Genomic DNA, 23,831 nt, shown 5'->3' with positions numbered 1-23,831 from the left:
ATATGGCTAATGGGTGGGAGAAAGGAAAGGAAGGGAGAGGGAGAGAAGCAAAAAAGGCCAAAACAACAACAAAAATGGCACTGAAGGAGCAGGCCGGTGGGGTCGAGGCTAATCTGTGCGCTGCTGTCTCTATGGCCTAGCTACCATGGCTGAGGCCTCCTAAAGGGAAGAAGGGCGGGGGTGGGAAAGCGTGTATCCCTGCTTATTGGGTGCTCTGTCTTCTGTTGGCAGCTCCACGAAGTTGCCTTTCCCGTCCTCCCTGTCCACTGTTCTTGGTGGCTTAGGTCCAAGACAGCGAGTCCCTGCCGTGTTAGCTTTCCTTGCTCTCTGTTCTCTGTTTCTTATTCCATTTGGTGCTTGGTTGAGTCCTTTATCCCTTCATTTGATGTTTAGGGTTCCAGGATGGATGTTTTTATGTTTTATTTAGTTTTTTGGGTCTTTGCTGCAGAGGGATGGCGTGGTGCTTCTGTCTATGGTGTCATGTTGGCTCCACCTCTAAGCAAAGTATTTTTTAAAGTAGGAAGGAAAAGTGAGGTCGTAATTATGGCCTTTCACTTTTTCTCCCTTGCCTCTTCATTAAATAAGCAAAAAGGGCACAGTAAGATCGAACAAGGACATTATTTAAAAGTAGTTGACAAAACATTAAGTTGGCAGTTGATTCAAACACTTTTTCAATGTATCATTAAAATTTTTGGAAAAATTGTTAAGGAGGCCAACAGGGAAAGAAAGGGGAGATAATTAGCTCCTAGCTGCTTCCTAAATTCACCTGGTCTCGATCCCTTTCTGCAATGCAGACTTACAGTTGGTAAACCATAACTGGAGTAGTTGGTCTGCTAGAAAATGGGTTCTTAAAAGTGGGTAATTCATGTTTAGTTTTTCACTAAATTAATCTGAAATCGTGCATTCTTTTCTTTTTTTAATTGTTGTAGTTTAAGTGAAAATTTACAATTCAAGTGAGTCTGTCATACAAAAATTTACACATGCATTGTTATGTGACCCTAACTGCTCTCCCTATACTGTGATAGCACACTCCTCCTTTCCACTCCTGATCTCCCATGTCCATTCAGCCAGCTCCTAACCCTCTCTGCCTTCCCATCTCACCTCTGGACAGAAACTGCCCATTTAGTCTCATGTATCTACTTGAGCTAAGAAGCACATTCCTCATGAGTACCATTTTATGTCCCTCAGTTCAGTCAAATGTTTGTCTGAAGAGTTGGCCTCAGGAATTGTTTTCGTTCTAGGTTGACAGAGAGTCTGGGGGCCATGCTTTCTGGGGTTCCTCCAGTCTCAGTCAGACCATTAAGTCTGGTCTTTTTACTAGAATTTGAGTTCTGTACCCCAACTGTGCACTCTTTTCAATAAGATCATGTGGAAACTATTCTCATCTAGTTCTCTCTCTCGTTCTGTATACTTTTTTAGCTGAATTGTCAAGCTGGCTTTTGTATTTTGGAATAAACTGGGATGGAGCTTCTTGTTTTCATAGACACAGCTACTGCTGCCAACTACAAGCATCTTGAATGACAGAGCAGTACACTCAGGGCCATTTTTGGCATTGGCCATGCCCGAGTTCCAGCAATTCTGAGAGGTGAGCCAAATGGCACAGATCATTCCTTATAGAGTTTGGTGGGAAGTGGCAACATGGCCCTTTGCGATTAAGGAGGCTAACGGCGAAAGGAAAAGGAGAAGATCAGCTCATAGCTGATTTCAAAATTTATATTGAGTACATCTCTGGGAGAGCCAGGATCACAAAGTAGAGGTCTCATGAACCTAGTATCTTTGAACTAGATTTTAGACTTTAATGCTTTCATTTTGCAAGTGAGAAAATGGACCCAGATGTATTTGCCCAAGTCGCTGCTGGCAAACCAGGTTTCCTGACATCCATTCAGTGCTTTCCAGCCATCCCACCCTGACTATCAAGAGTAGAAAGCATATGAAAAGGCATCTCACTGAGTCCATGAAGTTATCAGCAAACTAAACAATGACATTAACAAATGACAATGACATTTTTAGTAATGTGTTCTCTCATTTTCTGTACCTTGTGCTTTGGGGAAAAAACTATTAACAAAGAACTGTGAAAAAATTCTAGGACCCAGCTGTTAGTTATTTCCAAATAACAAAATACTACTTACGGCAAGTAAACAATTTAGTTCGTACTTCCCAATTTATACACATACAAGTAAACAAGTGGTCGACTAGTTTTAAACGCACCTACGCTGTCCAATAGGTGATCCAAATTCCAATCTGCTCAGAGGGCAGAAGTAGGTTATTTCCATTTTGTTACTCATTGAATCCTTCCACAGTACTGCATTTTTGAACAAAATTATATGAAACTTGCTCTCATCTAGGATGAGGTAGTAAATTGTATGTGAGTTGAAAGCAATCATGAAAGGCACACAGTCTCTATGACATCTTCAGGACAATTTCTTCAGTCTAAGTGGTCTCTAGAGGATCTATCACTTTAAGGTATACAGGCATTTTCCAATCCTATAGCACTCCACTTGTTGTTTCATCCAGTTTGTGTTTATTTTTTATTATGAAATAATTCTAACACAGAGAAAGTACACGAATAGCATATCAGACTTCATATTTCCACCATCAGCTCTATCCAATTCTACCATTTTTGCCATACTTGCCTTTTTATTTTTTTAAAGAAAATAAAGCATTATGGATATAATTAAAGGCTAGTGGGTACTTCTCCATTATATCATTTTCCTCCCTTCCTTCCCCTAAGGTGACCATTATGTTGAATTTAGTATTTATCATTCCCATGCGTGTTTTTAGATTATAACCACATGTATGTGGGTTTATATATAGTATTACATCACGTTTTAAAACTTTATATAAATGACTTCCTTTCAATGTGCTTATTCCATTCAATAAAATCTGAGATTTATCCACACTGATCCTTATAACTCTAGTTTATTTATTTTAATTCCTTTACTATATGCTATTGTGTGAATATATTACAATTTATTTTCCCAGTCTCCGTTGATGCCCATTTATTTTCTCCCACTTCACGTCACTCAAACAACGTCACACTAGACTTTTTTATTACGTCTTCTTATGCACCTGCGCAAAAAGTCTCTAGGAAACTGCCAAGGAATGAAATTTCAGGGTTGAAGGGTATACCTTCAATTCTTTATATTGTGAAATTAGCTCTCCAAAGTGACTGTACCAATTTATATGGTATATAAGAGTTCCTTCCAACTACTCTCCAACCTTACCAAAATTTGATATTGTCAGAATTCAGCATTTTTGTCAGTCTGAAGAATGTGAAGTGCTATCACATTGTTGACAGACATTTCCATGATTCCTAGTAAGAGAAGCATCTTCACATATTTACTGGCCTATCAGGTTTCCTCGTCTATCAATGATCAACTTCTATTCTTTGCCTATTTTTCTGTTGGGTTGTCTGTCATTTTCTTAGTGATTTGTCAGCTGTATGGGTCATATTCTGTCCTGACTTTTCAATTTGCTTACAGTGTCATTTTTGAACAAAGTTTTAAAATTTAAGGCAGTCGAATTTATTAAGACTTTCTATTATGGTTCATGTTTTTGTTTCTTTTTAAAGAAATTCTTTCCACCCCAACATTAGAAAGGCAATCTCCTATTTTCTCTTCTAAAAGTTAATTTTTTTTTACTTTTTAACTGTAGGTCTTTACCTGGACTTTATTTCTGTGTACAGCAAAGGATAGCACTTACTATATGGATAACCTATTATCCTAGTTAATCCTTTCTTCACTGATTTACTGTCCAGTTAACCCTTTCTTCACTATTGAGTATCAAGTTTCACATTTTTCTGGGCCCTTGATTCTGTTTTGTTGTTCTATTTATCTATTCCTGTGCCAAAATAATACCGTCCTCATTTATTATTATTGGTGTAGGTGACTCACAGTGACCCTATATGACAGAGCGGAACGGCTTCCTAGAGTTTTCTAGGCTGTAATCTTTATGAGAGCAGGTTGCCAGGTCCTTCCCCCACAGAGCTGCTGGGTGGGTTCAAACTGTCAACCTTTTGGGCTCCTTTTCATTTACTATAAACCCATTATGAGTCTTAATATCTGGTAGGGTGGGTTCCCCTAGCTTGTTCCTCTTCAAAATTACCATAGATAATCCTAGGCCATTGTTCTACCATACAGGTTTTACAATCAGCTTGTCAAGTTCCAAGAAAAGTCCTGTTGGGATTCTGAATGGAACTGAGTGGAATTTATAAATTAATTTGGAAACTGAACTGCTCTAGTGGCTTTTGGGGCAATAAAGATCTGGTGGCTGAATGATCTACTAAAATTTTTACTTCTCAAAGCAAGGATCACACACCTTATCAGCTGCCACATCTCCCACTTACAGACTTGAAATCCTACCCTTGAATATAAGTTACAGAGACCATAAAAATTTGGAGCTCTTTGAACCCTTAATTCTACTTTACAGATCTGTCCTAAGGAAATAATCCTAAATATGGAAAACGCTAGCTGGATGCATAAAATGCTCACTGCAGCATTACTGATAGTGGGAAAAATGCAAATGACCTAAGCACCAATGACACAGGAATATTTAACTAAACTAGGATAAATATACCCAATGATAAACTACAATGCCAATAAAACTGCTAGCTCTACACTGTACTCTTTTAAAGAATTTTCTATATGGGATCAAATTGGCAACAGCAACTTGAAAGGTTAGATAGGAAGCTTAGGGGGAAATGAGTTTATTTCAATTGGGGAGGAACAAATTGGAAAAGCAGGTGAGAAAGGCTGCACAATTTGAAGTTTGTAATCAGTGTCACTGGACTGTACGCATAGAAATTGTTGAACTGGTGTATCTTATGTAACAGCAATGGCATTGTTTACTTACAGTATAGAATTATGTGATAAAATCAGGACATCAATTGTTTGTACAGTGTGAATAGAGCTGTGGGGAAAACTCTCAAACAAGTGCACAGGGAAAGTTCACTAAAATGCTCACAATAGTCTGGTTAGGAGGCTGGGATTACATTCTCTCCCCTGCCTCACATTTTTATCTTTTTATGTATTTTCTCAAGATTCTGGAAGGTGATTTTATCACTCTTATAGCAAAGAAAAATATTAGGGGAAAAATAAGTGTTGTAGGGGCTAGTTTTCAATCATAGCAAATGGATTTTAAGAAATATCTTTCTAAACAAGTAATAAAAATACCACCAGAGTGTTTCTTTAGTGGTTTATTTAAAGTTTAAAAATGTCGACTGGTGAAAAGCAAAGGATTCAGAATCTGACACTCAGGGCTTGGGTTCTAGTTCAATCACTGATTGTCTGAGTAACTTCTGAGGAAACAGTATCACCTGTTTTCTCAGTGAGAAAAATGAAAATATTTAGAGATGTGCATTAGTTAGCAAATTCTTTAGAAACAAATGGATATTCATTAAAATAACTCTAAAAAATTTCAACTAACCCACACAAAACAATTTTATTTTTTCTCAAGTATAAAGAAAAGGTCTTAGTAAAAAGTAGGGAGTGTATCATTTGAAACTAGAAAAAAAAAAAATACACACAACATTCTTTCTCTAGCTTGCACTTTACCTTGAAGACATGAAAGGCCTCAAACTGAATGTTGGGGCTTTTGTCTCGAAGGAGGTTCATCATCAGTTTCAGGTTCTCGGGTCTGCTGATGTACTTTGTCATGATGGCAAAGTTGTGTCGGTCCAGGATCAGCTCACCCAGCAGCTACAGGAAAGCACAAAATCAAAGCCATCATCTGTCTGAGAGTCACCTTATTCAAAGTACATCTCACTTCTTCTCAGTGGAAAACAAAATACAGATGTGGGTAAGAACGTGTTCATAAAAAACGGAGTCTCTGACGTACATCTTAAAGCTCAGGCATTCCACTTCACTGCCAGTGCCCTCATTCAAACCCTCACTACCTTTTATCTGAGCTACCGCAACAGCACACAAAATGGTGTCTTCTTCAGTCTTCGCCTCTCCCAATCCATTCTCCACATTATGAAAATCAGCTCTCTTCCTTCACTAATTCTACTTAAAAGTAAATGAATAAACACATAAACAAATCTCTAGATTCCCACTGACCTAGAAAAAAATTAAACTCCTCAGGATGGCATTCAAAGCCCCCTGTGATGTCTGCAGCTTCCCTTTCCGTGGCTCCCTCACTCAGCCTTCTTCGCTCTTCTGCCTCTGTGGCTCCGCTCCCCTTGCTCCAACTTTCTGAGAAACCCTTTCACCTCATCTCTGCCTGTCAAAGCCCTATCCCCCTTCCAGGACTAGCTCCGAGGATGCCACACGTTTAGGGAGCCTTCCCTCTTCTCCCCAGCGGGATCTCCGGTCGCCTTGGCGCTCTCTGTCTTTTTCCAATCGTGCTCACCTTGCCTTTTTGTGCATTTGTGAGCATGTTTTGAGTGTAAGCTCCATAGGGGCATGGATCAAATCTTGCTCCTCTGTGTGCCCCTAACGGCCTAACTGTGAGGGGTGCATATGGGAGGGGGGTGGGAAATAAAAACCCTACCAACAGAGTCCTCTCCACAAAATGTAGAAAAGAAAGCAATTTTATTACTGAATAAGCATATCCAGAGTATAATATTATAGGTAATCTGTGAAAAAGAGATTACGCAAATGAAATCCCACCCTATCTACACAGCCCAGCAGCTGCAATCCATTACATACATCTGTCCTCAAGATGAGAGGACTTGACAGCTGCCTTCGCTGGACACGCTTTTACAGTTCTCCCTCATAATTGAGGTAGCCATTTGTTTTAGTTGACTGTCTTTATCCGAAAAATAAAGAGAATAATAAAACTATTCTTATCTCTATGACAAGCAGATGGTTACAACGTGGAGAAAGGCAGCTAGGTTAAACTCCCCGAGTGGCGGGAAGACGGAGTGCCAACTTCCTAGATGTTCACATTTCAAAGGGACAGCTCCCAAACCCTTAACCCACGTCTGGGTTGTAAAGCTGACAAGAAGCTTGCTCAGCCTCTAAAGACACATACACAGAGCCTCCCCCACCCACACCCCAGAAGAACAGGGTAGAGATGGGATTCAAACCCACGAGGTTTCTCATGGAAATGTACTAAGGAGGGGCGGCAGAAAGGTCTCATTCCCTTTGGTCAACAAGGAAAATTCATTTCTAAATTTACCCTTAAAATTCACACACACACACATTCAATAAACATTTGTTAACGTCTATAATTCACTGAGTTCAGATTTGAGTCACTTCAATTTTTATCACTTGGGGATACCTACATATCAGTCCTATCCAAACTATCCTCTGCTAATACAATTTCTCTATTTTCTGAAACAGTCAATTGTATTAAATCACTTGGTTAACACTACTGAATATTTTAGCCACCAAATGTTAATCTATTTTAATTAATACTGGCAATGACAAATTGTTGCATTCCACTGTAATACAGAAGCATTATAAAGCACTCTTGTACTAAATAAATGGAAAAATTCCTATTTTACTTCTTTGAAGTCTACATTTTTTATGCCTTCTAGTACATAGCAAAAGCATGCACACCAAGTGGAAACAAAAAAGTTTAAAAACTTAGTTTTTTTTAGAGAAACTGGCCAGAGTAAAAAAAAAAAAAAAAATCTCCCAAGCTTCTTTTGAATTATAATCTTTCTTGGTAGTAATTGCAAGCCAGGCCTCTGAAGAAGAGAAGAAATCCTAAACTCTGTCACATGATGGAAAGGAATTTCTGTTAATTATTTTTTATTGACAGCAGGAATCTAAGCACTCCAAGAGAGCTCAGCAAAATTTAGAACACAATTAACAAAAGGCAGCAGGTAGCAGCTATTCTGAAACTGAAAACAGCCTAATCTTAAAAGTTTATTTATAGGCAATTGTTAAAGTTGTTCTAATAATCTAGTTTCCCGAAATTCTGAAACACCTATGTATAAAATATTACAGAATCCAGATATATAAATGGGGTTATGTCAAAACACAATATATTGCTACCACAGGCCTAATTACCAAAAGGAGAAACAAAAACTGCACTGGCTACTCTTCAAAAGAAGGTTTTCTACCAAAGAAAAGAGCAAACAATATTTAATGAGTTCAATGTTTCTATATAAATGCATTCCACACTTTCCTTTTTGTTGCCTTGAATGACACAAGACCATTTTAGCAATGTTTTTGCTCCTAGTCTAGCATCCAAAAAGCTGAATCGTTAATAACTATTTTAACAACTTCTGCATTCTTAGATTTGCTTTATCACTTTGTTTGTTTTAACCGTCCAACCAGTGCTCTGTTTTACCATATTGTAACTCAAATATTTGCAAGACACCCAACAGTAAAAGATTTTAGGCAGAAATAGCAGCCAATGTAGTCTGAAGAGGTGAATTAATAAAAACACAGGAAAGATACCTTCTAGGTGGGCTGGGGCGTTTGCAAGTAAGTAGGAAAGACACTCAGTTTGAAAAGGAAAGTTTAAAGGAGTTTCAGTCCCTCATACAAGCGGGCCCTGCTCTCTGCCATGTCACTGGGAACAGCAGGCACCTACAGCTGGGAAAGCACAGGAAAGGGGAGGGGAGGCAGGTGGGTGGAGAGTGGGGTGATAGGCAGCAGGCAGCAGTGAGGAGGGAGGCCTTCTCTCCCCCCTTTGCTACCCCCACATCTGCATTACTTACTGTACCAATCACATATTCACTGGATTAGTAGGCTTCTATTTTAAAATGCAAACGCAACCTGGAAGAAATAAGTCTCATCTATACCCTAGTCCCAATTATTTATTTAGAATATATCAACACCTTCCAGACAATGAAGTCTGAGGATCACGATGAAGAACAGGAATATTTATTTATAGAAGTTATTGTTTTTTCTTTATTTAACAAATGTACATAGTTCTTAGTATGTGCCAGGCTCTACTCTGACCACTTTACACGTATTAACAGGAGAACAGGACAAAGTGATGCTGAAGATATCCTGAGAAGAAATGAGGGCAATGGGCAAGCGAGCAGGAGGGGGATGACAGGACAGCAGGAAAGAAAGAGCAGGAGAGGTGCCACTGAGTCTACCCCAACTCCTGGCGACTCTGTATGTGTTAGAGAAGAACTGTGCTCCAGAGGGATTTCAATGGCTGAGTTTTGGGAAATAGACTGCCAGGCCTTTCTTCTAAGGCACCTGTGGGTGGACTCCAACATTTGTTAGCAGCGGAGCGTGCTACTGTTTGCACCACCCAGGGATTCCTTGTTGTCGTGGAGCCCTTCATAAGTACAAGCTTCTGAGCCTTAGAAACACAGCAGTGGCAAGAGGATGTATCCTTGTCTTCAGTGGCTCTTAACAAGCTCTCTGTGTGTGGGAGAGCTCGGCCTTGAAGGCACTGCCTTCGCCTGGAGGTCAGTTCTAGGGAGAGCAGATAGCAGCATGTGGTTTTTTCCTAGTCAGTTTCTTCATAAAGCGAAAACTCAATAAACAGTGCTGAATGACTGGCTGATAATAGTTTATTCACCTCTCCGTGAACCAGGTAAAGCTGGAGCAGTGAGAGCACAGGTAAAGGGCAAAGGAGTCACAGCTAAGTCAAAATCACGGGTAAAATGAGTTTACAAGTGTGGTACAAAACAGACTTCACGTATTGCCTTAGCTTACAATTGTTTCTGAAAGTTAGAATCAGTTATTTTCTCTTTCAGTTCCAGTATTTCTGTTTGGTTTCTTTTGAGAATGTCTATCTCTTTTTCTAAATTCTAGTTTTGTGCATACAGTTTTCCTGATTTTCTTTAGCTCTTTGTCTGTGTTTTCCTTTAGTTCTCTGAGTATATAGAGCCAGATGCATTGTTCTATGAATATCATCATCCCAACATGCAAAAATAATACAAGGGTGATATTTACCAACCTCCAACATCATATAAACTGCTTGATAAGAAATGGCCAACATATGCTTATCTGTCAAAAGCATTCTTACTCTTTAGAATATCCGAGGAGGACAGCCAAGGGCAGAGATGCAGTTCTGTCCAACATCCTACCTCCTCAGAAGCTCACTTGCCTACCCTGGGCCAGAGGGCTGCTTCCAGGCACCTTTTACAGAGGGAGGGAAGGACACACAGACAGATGTGGTGGCACTGTTCTATTGGGCGCCCTGTCTGATCTGATGTAATCAGGCATCTGTTGGTTATTATGAAAACTCAAATAGCAAATGCCATTTGGATACACACACACACACACACACTGCAGTGCAGTGAATTACTTAATATGGCCCTTCTAGCATAGTCTTTGCAACTCTCACCAAATGATTGGGTGAGGACTACGCAAATGAGGTATTTGTGGCCCACGAGGGGACTGGACAGATTGCTAATAATGTAAGTAAGGTGCATGGCACCCTTGTGGGGGTGGGACCATGCAAATAAGGTAAATGGAACCCTAAAGAAGGGATGGGTCAGTTTTGCCATCTCATTAGGCTTAAGATAAGCTATCCCAGAGGTGGGAAGAGAGGATCTCAATACCACCAAGAAAGAAGAGCCAGGAGTGGAGCGTGTCCTTTGGACCCGGGATCCCTGTGCTGAGAACCTTCTAGACCAGGAGACAGAGAGGAGCTGTAACACAGAAGACAGTGAGAAACAGCAGCATGAGATGCCAGGAATCAGGAGTCCAGCATAAGACACCTGCAGTGGGGCGTCCTGGCCCACGGAGTGAGAAAGCTGAGTGTCTTCGGGCACAAGGCTTACTGGAGGAGTGGGGTGTCTCCAGGCATTTATCGGCAGAGCTAAGAGAGCTCTGTAACACTTGCCTAAGCAGGGCAGAGGCAAGGCTGAGGGGCCGGAGAGAAGTATTCCTGCAGGCATGGCTGAGAAGAGGCTGTCCTGATTGAAGAACTGTATCCTGGGCATTCCTGAACTTGAACTGTAACCTGTTACTTCCCTAATAAACCCCACCATTGTGAATGTTGTCTGTGAGTTCTGTGTGGCCACTGCAACAAATTATCAAACCCAGCAGAGAAGCAGGGAGTGCCACGGGAGAGACAGTTGGTATCAGAACTGGTAAAAAGGGCTGGTGAGAGGAAGTATGTCTGACCTCTGCCTCATAGGAATCAGCCTTGGGCTGTTGATCTTGATTCTCCTTCCCTCTATTGAAGTTAGAGGAGGTAAGATGCCCCCACCACACCATTTTTACACACACACACTTGCCCACTCACCTCAGTCATCACTTTCTGCCCCCTTACTCTGGTTAACTTTTCTTTTTAGCACTCACAACCACCTGAAATTACATATTTGTTTGTTTATTTCTCTCTTGTCTGTTCTCCCCCAGTAGAATGCAAGATCCTTAGAGGTGGGATCCGCAGAGGTGGGATTTCATTTTACTCTTGGCTGTAATTGTAACGTCTGGAATATAAGTATGTAAACATTTGTTGACTAAATGGAGTGTCCTATTACCTCCCTCACCACTCTACACACCCCCAGTAGTTCATCCAACTAAGCTACTAACAGATCATTTACAGTTGACCTCATTTTTTCCCCCAGCTATATCCTCTTTCCAGATTCTGTTTCAGCGTAATCTTGGCAGTTTTCTTGCAGAAAAGCAAAGTTTTGTGTATTTGATTATATAGTCTTCTGTTAGAGTTGATTTTTTAAAGATTATTCTTTTAACTCTTAGGGAATGACCATGTTTCATATTTCAGAATCTTTATTGTAAATATAACTGGAACATGTCATGTTAAGTGGTGGAGATACTAGAAATGACATAGAGTAAGGTCTCAACTAACTAGAAAGCTCACGGAATGGGACCCAGGAATGCTATATGGCACAAAAATACTCTTCAGAAGAAAATATGTTACAAATCTGGGAGACAAGCACTCCCCATAAAATAGAAGCCTCATAACAGTTGAACTCTATAAACCCCATTTCATAGTAGAAAGTTGTTTTCCCTTTTAATTAAAAATAAAGATATTATGAATCTGTCAATTACTGTGCTTACAATTTAGAGGGAATGTTTTATTTTTGCATTTCATGTGTCATATTTTGTCATTGTTACTTTTTCCTCTCCTCTTCTCTATAAAATACCCCACCACGCCTAGTTTACAGAGATACATAAAAGACATAAGATCATTTCTTTCTGCCTACTTTGTTTCAAGACATACCGTAAAAGGATTATAGGAGAACCTCACTGATTCTTCCTTATAAACAGTAATTCATATCTTAACTTCACTCTAAGAGTAATTTCTTTTCATTTCCAGAAAACATCCCATAGGAGAAAACTGTGGTTTTATTTAAGTTACCCCAGGCTTTGTTTTGTTCCTTAACAGAAATATACTAAATTCTCCTTCATCATGTACTTGTTATTTATATTGTTACTTCCAAAAAGTATCTGAGGCAGCTAAAGGACACATTTTTTTTTTGCTACAAAGAACAGTCATAATAACATAAAACCTACTTTTCAAGTTACAAACCAAAAGAATGCTTTAATTTTTTTTGTATTTACTTATCCATTAATAAGCCAATCATTTGCTAACATGAGTTTTTCTTACATTAACTTATGAGGACTCTATCTTAAAGAAAATTGGTATTACCTTTAAAGATTGTCTCTTAGTCACATAATTCTCAGACTGAAGCAATTTCTCATAATCTTCAAAAATCTAATGAAAAGAAAAGAAATATCAAAAAGTAAAACCAGCAGTGATTTCTCTGTGTTAGGTTTGCTTCCTGTCTTGCTTCAAGAAGTAAATTCCCAGCCCTCTAACTCAGTGCAGCCTGGCTGCTGTGCTTTGCAACTGAAGCCTTTAAGCCAAATTGCTCACCACTGCCCATAGGCAGGCTGTTTCCCCATCCTCATTTACATATACAGATACTGGGGGGTAGGGACATCAAGTGATGCAGGAGATATACTTCTCTTCTTTATCTGAGTTCTGCATATTAGAAACCAAGTAGAAAAATGGAGTAATTGTGAGTCCTCCCAATAAATCATTTTGAATAAAACATCTACTGAAAGTTGCAAGATAACTCATATTATGCCATTTTAAATAAATCTGTTTATTTAGTAGTCTTGCTGGTAGCTATGAAGGGAGCTCTGGTGGCACAGTGGTTAAGGCACTCGGCTGCTAACCAAACAACGTCAGAGGTTTGAACCCACCAGCCCCTCCATGGGAGAAAAATATGGCAGTATGATTCTGTAAAGATTTACAGACCTGGAAACCCTACGAGGCAGTTCTACTCTGTCCTATAGCGTCGCTATGAGTCTGAATCAACTCGAGGGCAATGGGTTTATTTTGTTTTCGGTGGTAGCTAAGACTCCATGAACGATTGGGGAAAAGGTTAAGTACATTAGCGCTTCACTTGGGAATCGTAAAGAATCAAAGCTGTCAAACTTACGGAGTGAGCAGACGGCAGGAATGAGGCGACTTCTGCTGCATGGTGGCCACACTAATCCCAGCTGGCTCTCTGGAGCACCTCCAGTCCCACTGGAAGCTGGGGCCACTGGGGTTTGGGGCCCTCCTATTTCCTAATGTGGTTCCCAATCATTACTTAGGCCTGCATTTCACACAGTGTCCAGACTCTCAGTCACTAAGGTGGGAGGAGCAGGACTGCAGAGGACTGAAGGCAAGAGAGTTCTGAGGGCAGGAACTGAGAGGGTGGAAACAGTTCGGGTCCGCAGAGCACCGAGGGTGAGGCATATGTGTGCAAGGATGTGTGATGAGGGCGAGCTATGCATACTGATGATAATTACTGAGAGAGAATTACGAGAATGAAAAGTAAAAAACAACAACAGAATATATATATATGGCACATATACATACATAGATAGATCTCACATTAAAGCCACATATGAATGATCATTTATTATTATTTTTATTTATCCTAATTGTCATAGAACACAAGGAGGATTCTGTGGGTCATAAAATTTGTCAGACAAATCTTGTGGAAAATTTTAATTATAACAATAAAATGCAAATACATGTATAAGGTATGACTGACTCCCCAAGATGCCTATTTCATTATTTGAGAGTCATACATCATGTGTTCCAACTTCATGGTTTACTGCTAAAGAAATATGAGACGCAAGAGGTATGACATGTTTGAGGGAGCAGGAGTTCTTGGAGCTAGTGTTCAGGTCCATGCAGCAGGCTCAGTGTCTGTGGAACTACTAAATCACGCAAGAAGTCACATTTAGATACAAAGATAAAATTAGGTAAACGAGGAGACAAAGAGGATGAGTTGATAGTCTCTCAAATTATTGCATATTCTCTTTGAATGTGAAGCATTATTGCACAGCACACTTACCTCACTCATTCGATAGGAAAAATTAGTAGTTAATACTCCAGATTTGGTCATTTGCCATTTTGTTGTTGTTAGGTACCATTGAGTCGGTTCCAACTCTATGTACAACAGAATGAAACACTGCCTGGTCCTGCACCATCTTCACAATCGTTATTATGCTTGAGCCCTTTGTTGCAGCCACTGTGTCAATCCATCTCCTTGAGGATCTTCTTCTTTTTCACTGAACCTCTACCAAGTATGATGTCCTTCTCCAGGGACTGGTCCCTCCTGATAACATGTCCAAAGTATGTAAGATGCAGTGTCGCTATCCTTGCTTCTAAGGAGCTTTCTGGCTGTACTTCTTCCGAGACAGATTTGTTCGCTGTTCTGGCAGTTGACAGTATATTTTTCTTCACCAACATCATAATTCAAAAGCATCAATTCTTCTTCGGTCTTCCTTATCTATTTTCCAGGTTTCATATGCATATGAGGCCATTGCAAACACTATGGCTTGGGTCAGGTGCACCTTGGTCTTCAAAGTGACATCTTTGCTTTCTAATACTTTAAAGAGGTCTTTTGCAGCTGATTTGCCCAATGCAATATGTTGGTTGACTTCTTGACTGTTGCTTCCACAGGCATTGACTGTGGATCCAAGTAAAATGAAATCCTTGACAACTTCAATCTTTTCTCTGTTTATCATGATGTTGCTTATTGGTCCACTTGTGAAGATTTTTGTTTTCTTTATGTTGAGGTATAATCCATACTGAAGGCTGTAATCTTTGATCTTCATCAGTAAGTGCTTCAAGGTCTCTTCGCTTTCAGCAAGCAAGGTTGTGCTATCTGCATAACGCAGGTTGTTAATGAGTCTTCCTCCAATATGCTATCTTAGTTTTCTTTTATTTTCTCTTATTATAAATGTAACTTCTAACAAAGCCTTTCCTTAACATTCTGTCTAGCATGTGTAGTAACTGAACAACCAACCAAATTATAACAACAGTTCATTTCCTAAATTTAAAAATATGCCATTTTCTTTTACTCTTGACACTTTTGGATGCCTTTGGCAATAAAAACTGTTCTCCTTTCATGTTTTACACTTAAAGTACTCCAATTAATTCCACAGAAATTTTCTTGGTAGCTTTAGGGTATGAAAATCACTTCTGATTTAATGATCATATTGCTAATTCTTAATCTTAAATCAAAGGAAAACCAACAAACTATTTATGATGAGAAGAGACAAACTTCTGTGACTTGGTTGTGTGAAGATATACTACTGACAGGTAGGTATTCGACATCTTCCCACAGTCCAGAAATATATTACAAGCTTTGTCTAGGGTAGAAATGGTTCAGAGACTTTTTCATGATTACTATTAGTATTTGTTGGGCACCAGTTATCATATACCTATTGTGTGCCTGACTTTCTGCCCATACTCTATACAGTTGAGAAGGCATGAAGTAATCACCAAAAATACATTTCTCTTTGTAAAATATATATATAAATATAATTTCAGAAGCACATTGCCAGGCCTGTCTTCCAAGGTGCCTCTGAGTGGGTTTGAACTGTCAATCTTTTGATTAGTCCAGTGCTTAACCATTTGCACCACCCAGAGACTCCTGGATTCACTCTAGAGATGAGAAATATTTTGGTAGTTTTACTAGCAGAGAAAACTAATCATCAACCACACAAAATAATTTATTTTAACAAGAGTGAGGGGCTCTTCCATTTAGATTTACCTACTGTCTCTTAAGGGCAACATGCCACTGAGTCGATTCTGAGTCATAGCAACCCTACAGAACAGAGTAGAACTGCTCCATAGGGTTTCCAAGGCTGTAATCTTTATGGAAGCAGACTGCCACATCTTTCTCCTGTGGACTGGCTGGTGGGTTTGAACCTCTGACCTTTCAGTGCTTAACCACAGTGCCACCAGGGCTCCTAAGAGTAACATGGGTGCTCTTAATTCAAGACCAAAGTGAGAAGGTTCTAGTAGTTTCTTGGAGCTCTGGAGTACAAGAAAAAATGAGATAAGAAAAAAGGAAAAAGCCTCGACCTCCTGCCATTCTCAATTTTCTATAGTTTCCTCATGACTTGGTTTCACGGTAAATTAGAGGTATGGTTGGTTTCCATGTGGATAATAAACAGAAGTACTCATAGGTTTAAGAGGAAGGGAGAGGGAGGAAGCAAAAACGAGGTAAATTCCTGAAAATGATTTCTACTTACAGTGTCATAATTTTGTTCTAAAAAGTCTGCTACCAACACTTTATGTCTGGTTAGTAAATCCTAGAAAAAGAACAGCCAAGTGAAACAAGATTACTACAGCTCATAAATTTTACAAACCTGTCTTTTTCTCCTAAGGTTTTACAACTCCATTAATTTGAAACATATAAAAGTTTCAAAAGAATATTTTCATTTATGCCACAAAATTATTTCCATTACTATGTTGTTTATGATACAGAATACAAGTTTGTTTCATGTTTAAAAAAACAAAAACAAAAAACAACTTAGTGTTTTACATTCTTACTGTGGTTAGTTTATGATGGAAATAATTTAACAGGTGAAACGAACAGTACCTAAGACATGAGTTTACAGTATAGTTCTTCAAGCCATAACTCTACACTGTGATTATAATATGATAGATATTCAAATAAAGCTTATGATGATCTTTAAAAACGTCACTGAGAACAAATCATTTTTAAAAATGAATTCTGGATGGCCTAAAACTGTATCTCATAAGTTAATTTAACAGATTTTCAAGGATTTTAACCTTTAGTTTTTTTCTTTACCACTTTATAAATGGTGGCATGGAGGACACTGGGAAGCACCAGAATGAATGTGTTCATTAACACCACGGTCACAGTACAGTCGTGTTAATGGGCTGTGAGGCACTGTGCAGGTTACTACACAACACAATGTATCCTTTCAAAGTTGAAGACAAGGAGTTCTATCTTATTACGGCTATAAACTCCTAGAAAACTAAACAAAAGCATGAAGGAATATCTGACTGTCTTCAACTCACACCTAAATTATATCCTAATTCACCTTCATGTTGAAAGAAAACAAGCCTCACCTGATCCCTTTTATGTGCTTAGAGGCTAAATACCCTGCCCCTGTACCAGGCAGAATTTAATTAAAAACATAACAAGAATGTTAACGTTTTCCAAAATAAATTCTTGTACTTTAATACATATTTAATTAAAACTTCCTAAAAACATATAGAAGATACACAACATCACCTCACAGAGAAAAAAAAGGCAGCAGCAATGGCAAAACTCATTTATTTCTCTTTGAATAGAAAGAAAAAGCAAAATATTTAAAGAATTTTGCACTATAATTTTCAAGTTCAAAAATAAAGAGACAAACTATCAATCTCATATTACTTATTACCACACAATTGATTAACCACTGGGCCTTTAGCAGAAACGTGGGGCTTTTATTCCCGTGCAGCATTCACACTGTGCAGGAACTGAGTTTTAAAATGGGAAAACCCTCTCTCTACAGGGGATCCATTCCTGAATTGTTCAAAATCTTGATTCCAACTAGTTCCTATCCAGGGACCCCTGAGTAAGTAAGGCAGTTCTGCAGGAGACTTTGGGGTTCCTAATCTGTTCTAAGATGATATTCAGTGTACCTAGTTTTTAGGCACCCCCCTTGCCCATCTCGTAGTAACTCCCTCTCTCAGAGCAGTTTCAGGGATTTTCTGAGCTGAACCAGGCTGGAAAGGGGTTCTTTTCATGGGCTGCGCAGACGCTGTGGCTTGCTGCACCCCGTGTCCCACCTGTTACCACAGTCGTCAGCCCCAAGTGTGAGGCCTGTGCTCTCCCACGGCTGCGGGCCCTGCACACAGCCACGGCAGCAGTGGAGTGGGCACTAGGCAGGAGTGCTGCCTACGGAGGTTTTCCATTCCCTACACGTTATTATCTCAAAGAAGAGGAATCGGGGGGAGTTCTGTTTGTAGCCTCGCCTTCGAATTCCAAGGGAAAAAAAAACCTTGAAGTAACTTACCCAATTTCTCCACCATGTATATGATGAATACAGCCAATAAATCATGCACTTGCTCGTGTGTGCACTCGACCTCTCTTTCTCTCAGAGCGTGTATATACCATTTGTACATAGATATACCCTCAAATTTATGTACATCATAAAAACATGCACAAAACTGGAGGAATTATACCATATACATGCATACATACACACATACATATACATATGGTGCCCTGGTGGCGCAGTGGTTAAGAGTTCAGCTGCTAACCAAAAGGTTGGCAGTTTTAATCCACCAGGTGCTCCTTGGAAACCCTATGGGGCAGTTCTACTCTGTCCTATAGGGTTGCTATGAGTCAGAATTGACTCGATGGCAATGAGTTTTGGTATATACATATAATACACAGACAGGTAGAATTGCTGCATTGTTGCTGTTAATTGCTGTCAAGTCAATTCTAACTCATGGCAACCCCATGTGTGCAAAGTAGAACTGCTCTATAGGGTTTTCAAGGCCGTGACCTTTCAGAAGCAGATTGCTAGGCTTGTCTTCTGAGGTGCCTTTGGGTGCGTTGGAACCGCCAACCTTTCCGCCAGTAGTCGAGTGCTTAACTGTTTGCTGCATTATTATAGATCACATAACTGAGTGGGGTGGGGGGGAACCTAGTAAGGTCCTAGCCAAAAAGGAAAAAGCAGAAGATTATGAAGGAAAATAAATTTAAAATTTTAAATGATTTAAAATTTTAAAAAAAAATTGAAAAAGCATACTCTTTTATCCCACTTCCTAACAATTCCATTTTGCAGCCCAGTTTTATACAGGCTAAGCATTATGCTAAAAAAAACAAGTCTGATCCTGGTATTTTGAGTGACTTCTGCTTAGCTTCAGAGAAACTTTGGGTGGGGTTACACAGCCATACTCAACTGCAGAGTCGTAAGAAGAACATAATAGCAATAAGCAGTAGCAGCTATCATATACTAAGGGCTTACAGAGTGCCAGGTACTGTGTCGAGTACTTTACATACGTTATTTCTAATCTTCACATGACAACTCTGCAAGCAGATATTATATTATCGTCTTCATTTTACAGAAGAGAAAATAATACTCAAATGTTAAGTAATTTGCTCAACAAATATAGCCAATGAGGTGGCAGGCAGGGATGGAATTCGAATCACTTCTGCTATGTTGATTCTTCGAGGGGGAGAGAGATTATGACTGTAAGAAATCTTTTTTGGGAAAGGACTACAATACCATGACAAAAACATAAATTCACAATGTTAAAAAACTAATGGTTAAACTGGGCAAAAGTCATCTTGGAGCTCAAAAAAAAGAGGTAAATCTAAGAGGTTAAAAAACCCCAAAACCAAAACCAAACCAAACAAAAACTACTTGCCTTAAAATGTTTAAAACCAGTTACTTAAACAAACAAACAAGGATTTATGGTCATTTTATATTGTATTAACCTTAAGCATTTGATAAAACATAGAAAGTGGTTATTTCCAATATTGGTAGCATACTAGAAATTTTTCTATAGTTATTTAGATTTTCTAGGCAGTGAGTCAAGTTCGATGGGAAACAGCTGAAGTACAAATCAAAATAACAGTTTAATTTTGTGACTCAATATTATTACTGAAAGTTAAATTGGGCTGAACACATGATAGCCAAAACTTATTACTTCAACATTCTACTAGAATCTTTGGGAAATTTTTCAAAAATACATCTTCATTAAATATTTGCTTTCCCCCCCATTAGACTTTGTTCTATGTTTTTAGTGATTTGCGAAGTTTTATGTATGTTTTTAAAAAAGAACTAACTTGTTTCCATGACAACAATGAGCCATCTGATAGAAAAGGGGAAAAATAAATAGGACTACAGTATCTACGTTTAGAAACACCTCCTTAGTTGTTTAGGCACAGACATTCTGCCATAAAGAATCCTTTGTATTAAACGTTACTCTGCATATTTGATCTAGAATTACCACCATGTGCTCTAGATTTACCCTTTCTGGGGGTTCACCTGTACCCACTACACACTCTTTGTTATGTCGGTGGTACTGAATTGCCTGTGAGATGGAGGAGGCTCCAGGGATCTGACAACACTCAGAGCACATATCCAGGTGTATTACCCTCACTCCCCCTCCCTCCAATGACCAGTTAACTCTCCTTGAGTTTGTTCCCAGGCCTTTCCTCCCTTCTTTTTCCTTCCCATCCCCTCACTCTGCCGTTCTTCCTACTCTTCTTTTTCCTTTCTCTACATCTTTGTCTTCTCTATACTCCCTCTCTTTAATTTCCCCTCTTCCTTTCTCTTTCTTTCCCTTGCCCTTTTCTGTCTACCCCAGACTTCCAGGCATGGGTTCCTCCTTGCCTCCCTGCTTCCCTCAGGGCGAGTCTGAGGGCAGGCAGGACTAGGTGGAGACGTGGGAAACTTGAGCAAGCAGGTCACCACCATCCCTTCAAACTGAGACTTGATTTATTCCCTGTTATTCCAGGTGTGGCTGAGGCGCTGGCGAGAGATAGCAGGCGCTTCTTTTCCTCTATTGTCTCAGGCAACTCAGCGCTGGTTCCAAACTTGCACACCCCATTTGTTAAAACAAAAGTGCCACAGTGCACAGGGCCCAACCTCCTCAGGAGACAGCTGTAACAACCATCTGTGGTTGCTTAAGCATGCCCCTGGGACCTGCTACCTTCCCCAAGTGGTTTCCAAATATTCCCATCATCCTCAAATAGTATTCTGACAGGAGTTCTTATCAATTTAGTGTTCCTTGTTTCATTATGTTTCCAGGGACATTTTGATTTCCTTGACAGAGTGTCCCAGGCAAGTACCCAGCCTTGCCTATCCCTTAACTAGGCTCTGTTCAAGGCAGAGTCCACTCCCCACTGTTCAGTCAGCTCGTCACAGCCTGCAGTCCTGCCTCCAATGGTACCACTCACTCACCCCTCTCCCTTTGCCAGGCTTTCTTCTCCTTATCTCTCCCTTTCTCCTCCTCTCCCTCCTCCTCCAGGCTAATCTCTGGCCCTTTACTGATTCTTCCTGCTTCCTGACACTCTCACACTTCCTGGGGCCACGAGAGCTAATACACTTTTTAACAGATTTGGAGAACCTCCTCAGAATAGGCTGGGTAAATTCCTCATCTACAGATAACAGGCAGTTTTCTACATAGTGAACCTTTTCTCCATCTTTGGAAAGGTATTAAAAAGAAATATTTATCATCCAGGTCAGAGGCAACTTTCAAAACTGTGTCCATAAAGTAAGAAGGTTAAAGTATATATTAATATCAGTATATGAACACGTCAATATTGTTGAAATATTAAGATATTTAAAAATTAAAAAGTTATACATGATTACGTAAAAATATGTAGAGGTATATTTGGAATTATGTAAATGGAACAACTAAATTGCTGAAACGATTTCAAACAAATCTGAATAGTCATATTTAAATGACTCTTGTCTACTTTGTAAAAAACCTGAAAAGCTATTTTTTCAATGATACTGTTACAACATCAGCTGAAAATATATTTGGAATACCTCTTCTAGAATGGTCTTCAGAGCCAATTTGGTAGATTCTGAAGAAAATTACACTCTATTTTAGTAACTTTTAAATTTACTTTTTTCATAATAATTATTGCTACCAAAACCAGTTCTAGCTAACTTGATCACCCTATCCACTTTATCCACTAGCCTTGATGTCAAATAGCTTTTGCCATTTCCAAAACTTTGATCTGTCTTTGAAGGATAAAGATTTGCCATCATTGAGAAATGGACATGTCACAGACATTGATGTCAGTTCCAAAATACATTAAAAAATAGCAGGATCATAAGAATTAGTGAATGATTTTCTAAAATAGAAACTTGAAGGTGATATCACTCACTGGGTGTCTGTGCTTTGGTATTTTTGGTTACAAATCAGCTACACTACTTTCTGATATGCTCTCTGAACACCTTTTCGATTGTTTTATTAACTTTCCCAAGAGTTCTTAAAGCTAAGTGAGACGAAATTTATTTCCTACATAATAACAAAGTATATAATAAGTTTGTAAAAAATACAAATGATTACTAAAAAAAAACAATATAATTTATTAGTATTTTGATTCACCAAGTCGGAATTTAAGAACTGCACTGATAAAACGATGTGATATCTTAGTATTCAAAGATGCACTTCTCCCTCTCTGCACTATCCAGTTCCTCTCCCTGAGGGTAACCGTTGTCACTGTTTCTTATATATCTTTCCAGAGGCATTCAGTGCACATACAGCTTATGTGGCAGCTTATACCCTTTAAATTCTTTTTAACACAAATGATAGCATGCTATACACTGAGTAGCAAATGTTCTTTTGTTTTGTATTTTCCCTTAACTGAACATATTGGCATTCATTCTATATAAGCCTGTGGTGAGTATTTTGAGTTGTTTATCCAAAATTTGGATACAGTGCTATTTACTGATGCCTAGTATGATCCACAGCATACATGGTTGGTCATGCTCAGGCCCAAGGAATACAATTTTTGCCTTTTAAATTAAATTGTCTCTTCAGAGGTCAAGTGACCTTAACCAAATGCTGAAACTAAATGACCTAGCTAATTCAGATAAAATAAAATAATTTACCTTAAATGTAGCAAAAGCATCTGAAGCAATATCAAATGTTGACAACTCCACATACTTAAAGAAATTTCTGAACTGATCAGAAAAGAGGATAATTTTGGCAAGTGGCTCGTGTCGAATACATTCTCTCAGCATCATCCCACAACGTAAGGCAATCTGTGGGGCTTCATATCTAGAGCATAAACAAGAGAGAAATAGTGAACTGTGTTATCCTATTAGCACTCCTATTAATACTAATGCTATCAAAAGAATCCTCTCAATAGTACTGTTAACACAAGCACAGATGCCACTTGTCACAGTTCATTCACACGCCACTCAATACCCATTGAACATCTACTGTGTCACTGGGGATACAATAGTAAACATGACAAGATCACTGCTTACTAGTGAGTGTGTGTCAGGTTTGGGGAGGAGGCAGATGTTGTAAAGACGAAATCAAATCCCACTCACATTAATATCCTTCAGTTTAGTTTATGCTCACCTGCTAACTTAAAGGTTGGCAGTTTGGACCCACCAGCATGGAAAAAATGCCCAGTGATCTGCTTCTATAAAGATTGCATTCACTCCCAACAAAAAAGCCCTGGCCCAGATGGCTTCACTGGAGAATACTACCAAACTTACAGAGAAGAGTTAACACCACTACTACTAAAGGTATTTCAGAGCACAGAAAAGGATGGAATACTTCCAAACTCATTCTATAAAAGGCAGCATAACCCTGATACCAAAATCTGGTAAAGACATGACAAAAAAAGAAAAAAGAAAATTACAGACCAATATCACTCATGAACACTGATGCAAAAATCCTCAACAAAATTCTAGCCAATAGCATTCAGCAGCATATCAAAAAAAATAATTCACTATGATCAAGTGGGATTTATACCAGGTATGCAGGAATGGTTCAACATTAGAAAAACAATAAGTGTAATCCATCACATAAATAAAACAAAAGACAAGAACCACATGATCTTATCAATCAATGCAGAAAAGGCATTTGACAAAGTCCAACATACATTCATGATAAAAACTCTTAACAAAACAGGAATAGAAGGGAAATGCCTCACCATATTTAAGGGCATTTATACAAAGCCAACAGCCAACATC

General features: G+C 39.0%; 1 protein-coding gene across 1 annotated transcript in view; it reads right to left on the bottom strand.

Annotated features, from left to right (window-relative positions):
* The window catches only part of CAB39L (calcium binding protein 39 like), a 109,558-nt gene that overhangs the window by 14,577 nt on the left and 71,150 nt on the right, over nt 1-23,831 (bottom strand). Inside the window, exons 5-8 of the mRNA XM_023731550.1 lie at nt 22,734-22,902; nt 16,383-16,442; nt 12,484-12,549; nt 5,553-5,696 (exon numbers count right to left, since the gene is read on the bottom strand). Coding sequence (XP_023587318.1) covers nt 5,553-5,696; nt 12,484-12,549; nt 16,383-16,442; nt 22,734-22,902 — 439 coding nt within the window. The remainder of the gene's footprint in view (nt 1-5,552; nt 5,697-12,483; nt 12,550-16,382; nt 16,443-22,733; nt 22,903-23,831) is intronic.

The sequence above is a fragment of the Trichechus manatus genome, unplaced genomic scaffold, assembly GCF_000243295.1.
Source record: "Trichechus manatus latirostris isolate Lorelei unplaced genomic scaffold, TriManLat1.0 scaffold00044, whole genome shotgun sequence".
In the NCBI taxonomy this organism is placed as follows: domain Eukaryota; kingdom Metazoa; phylum Chordata; class Mammalia; order Sirenia; family Trichechidae; genus Trichechus; species Trichechus manatus.
This window is presented reverse-complemented; position numbering and strand designations above follow the sequence as displayed.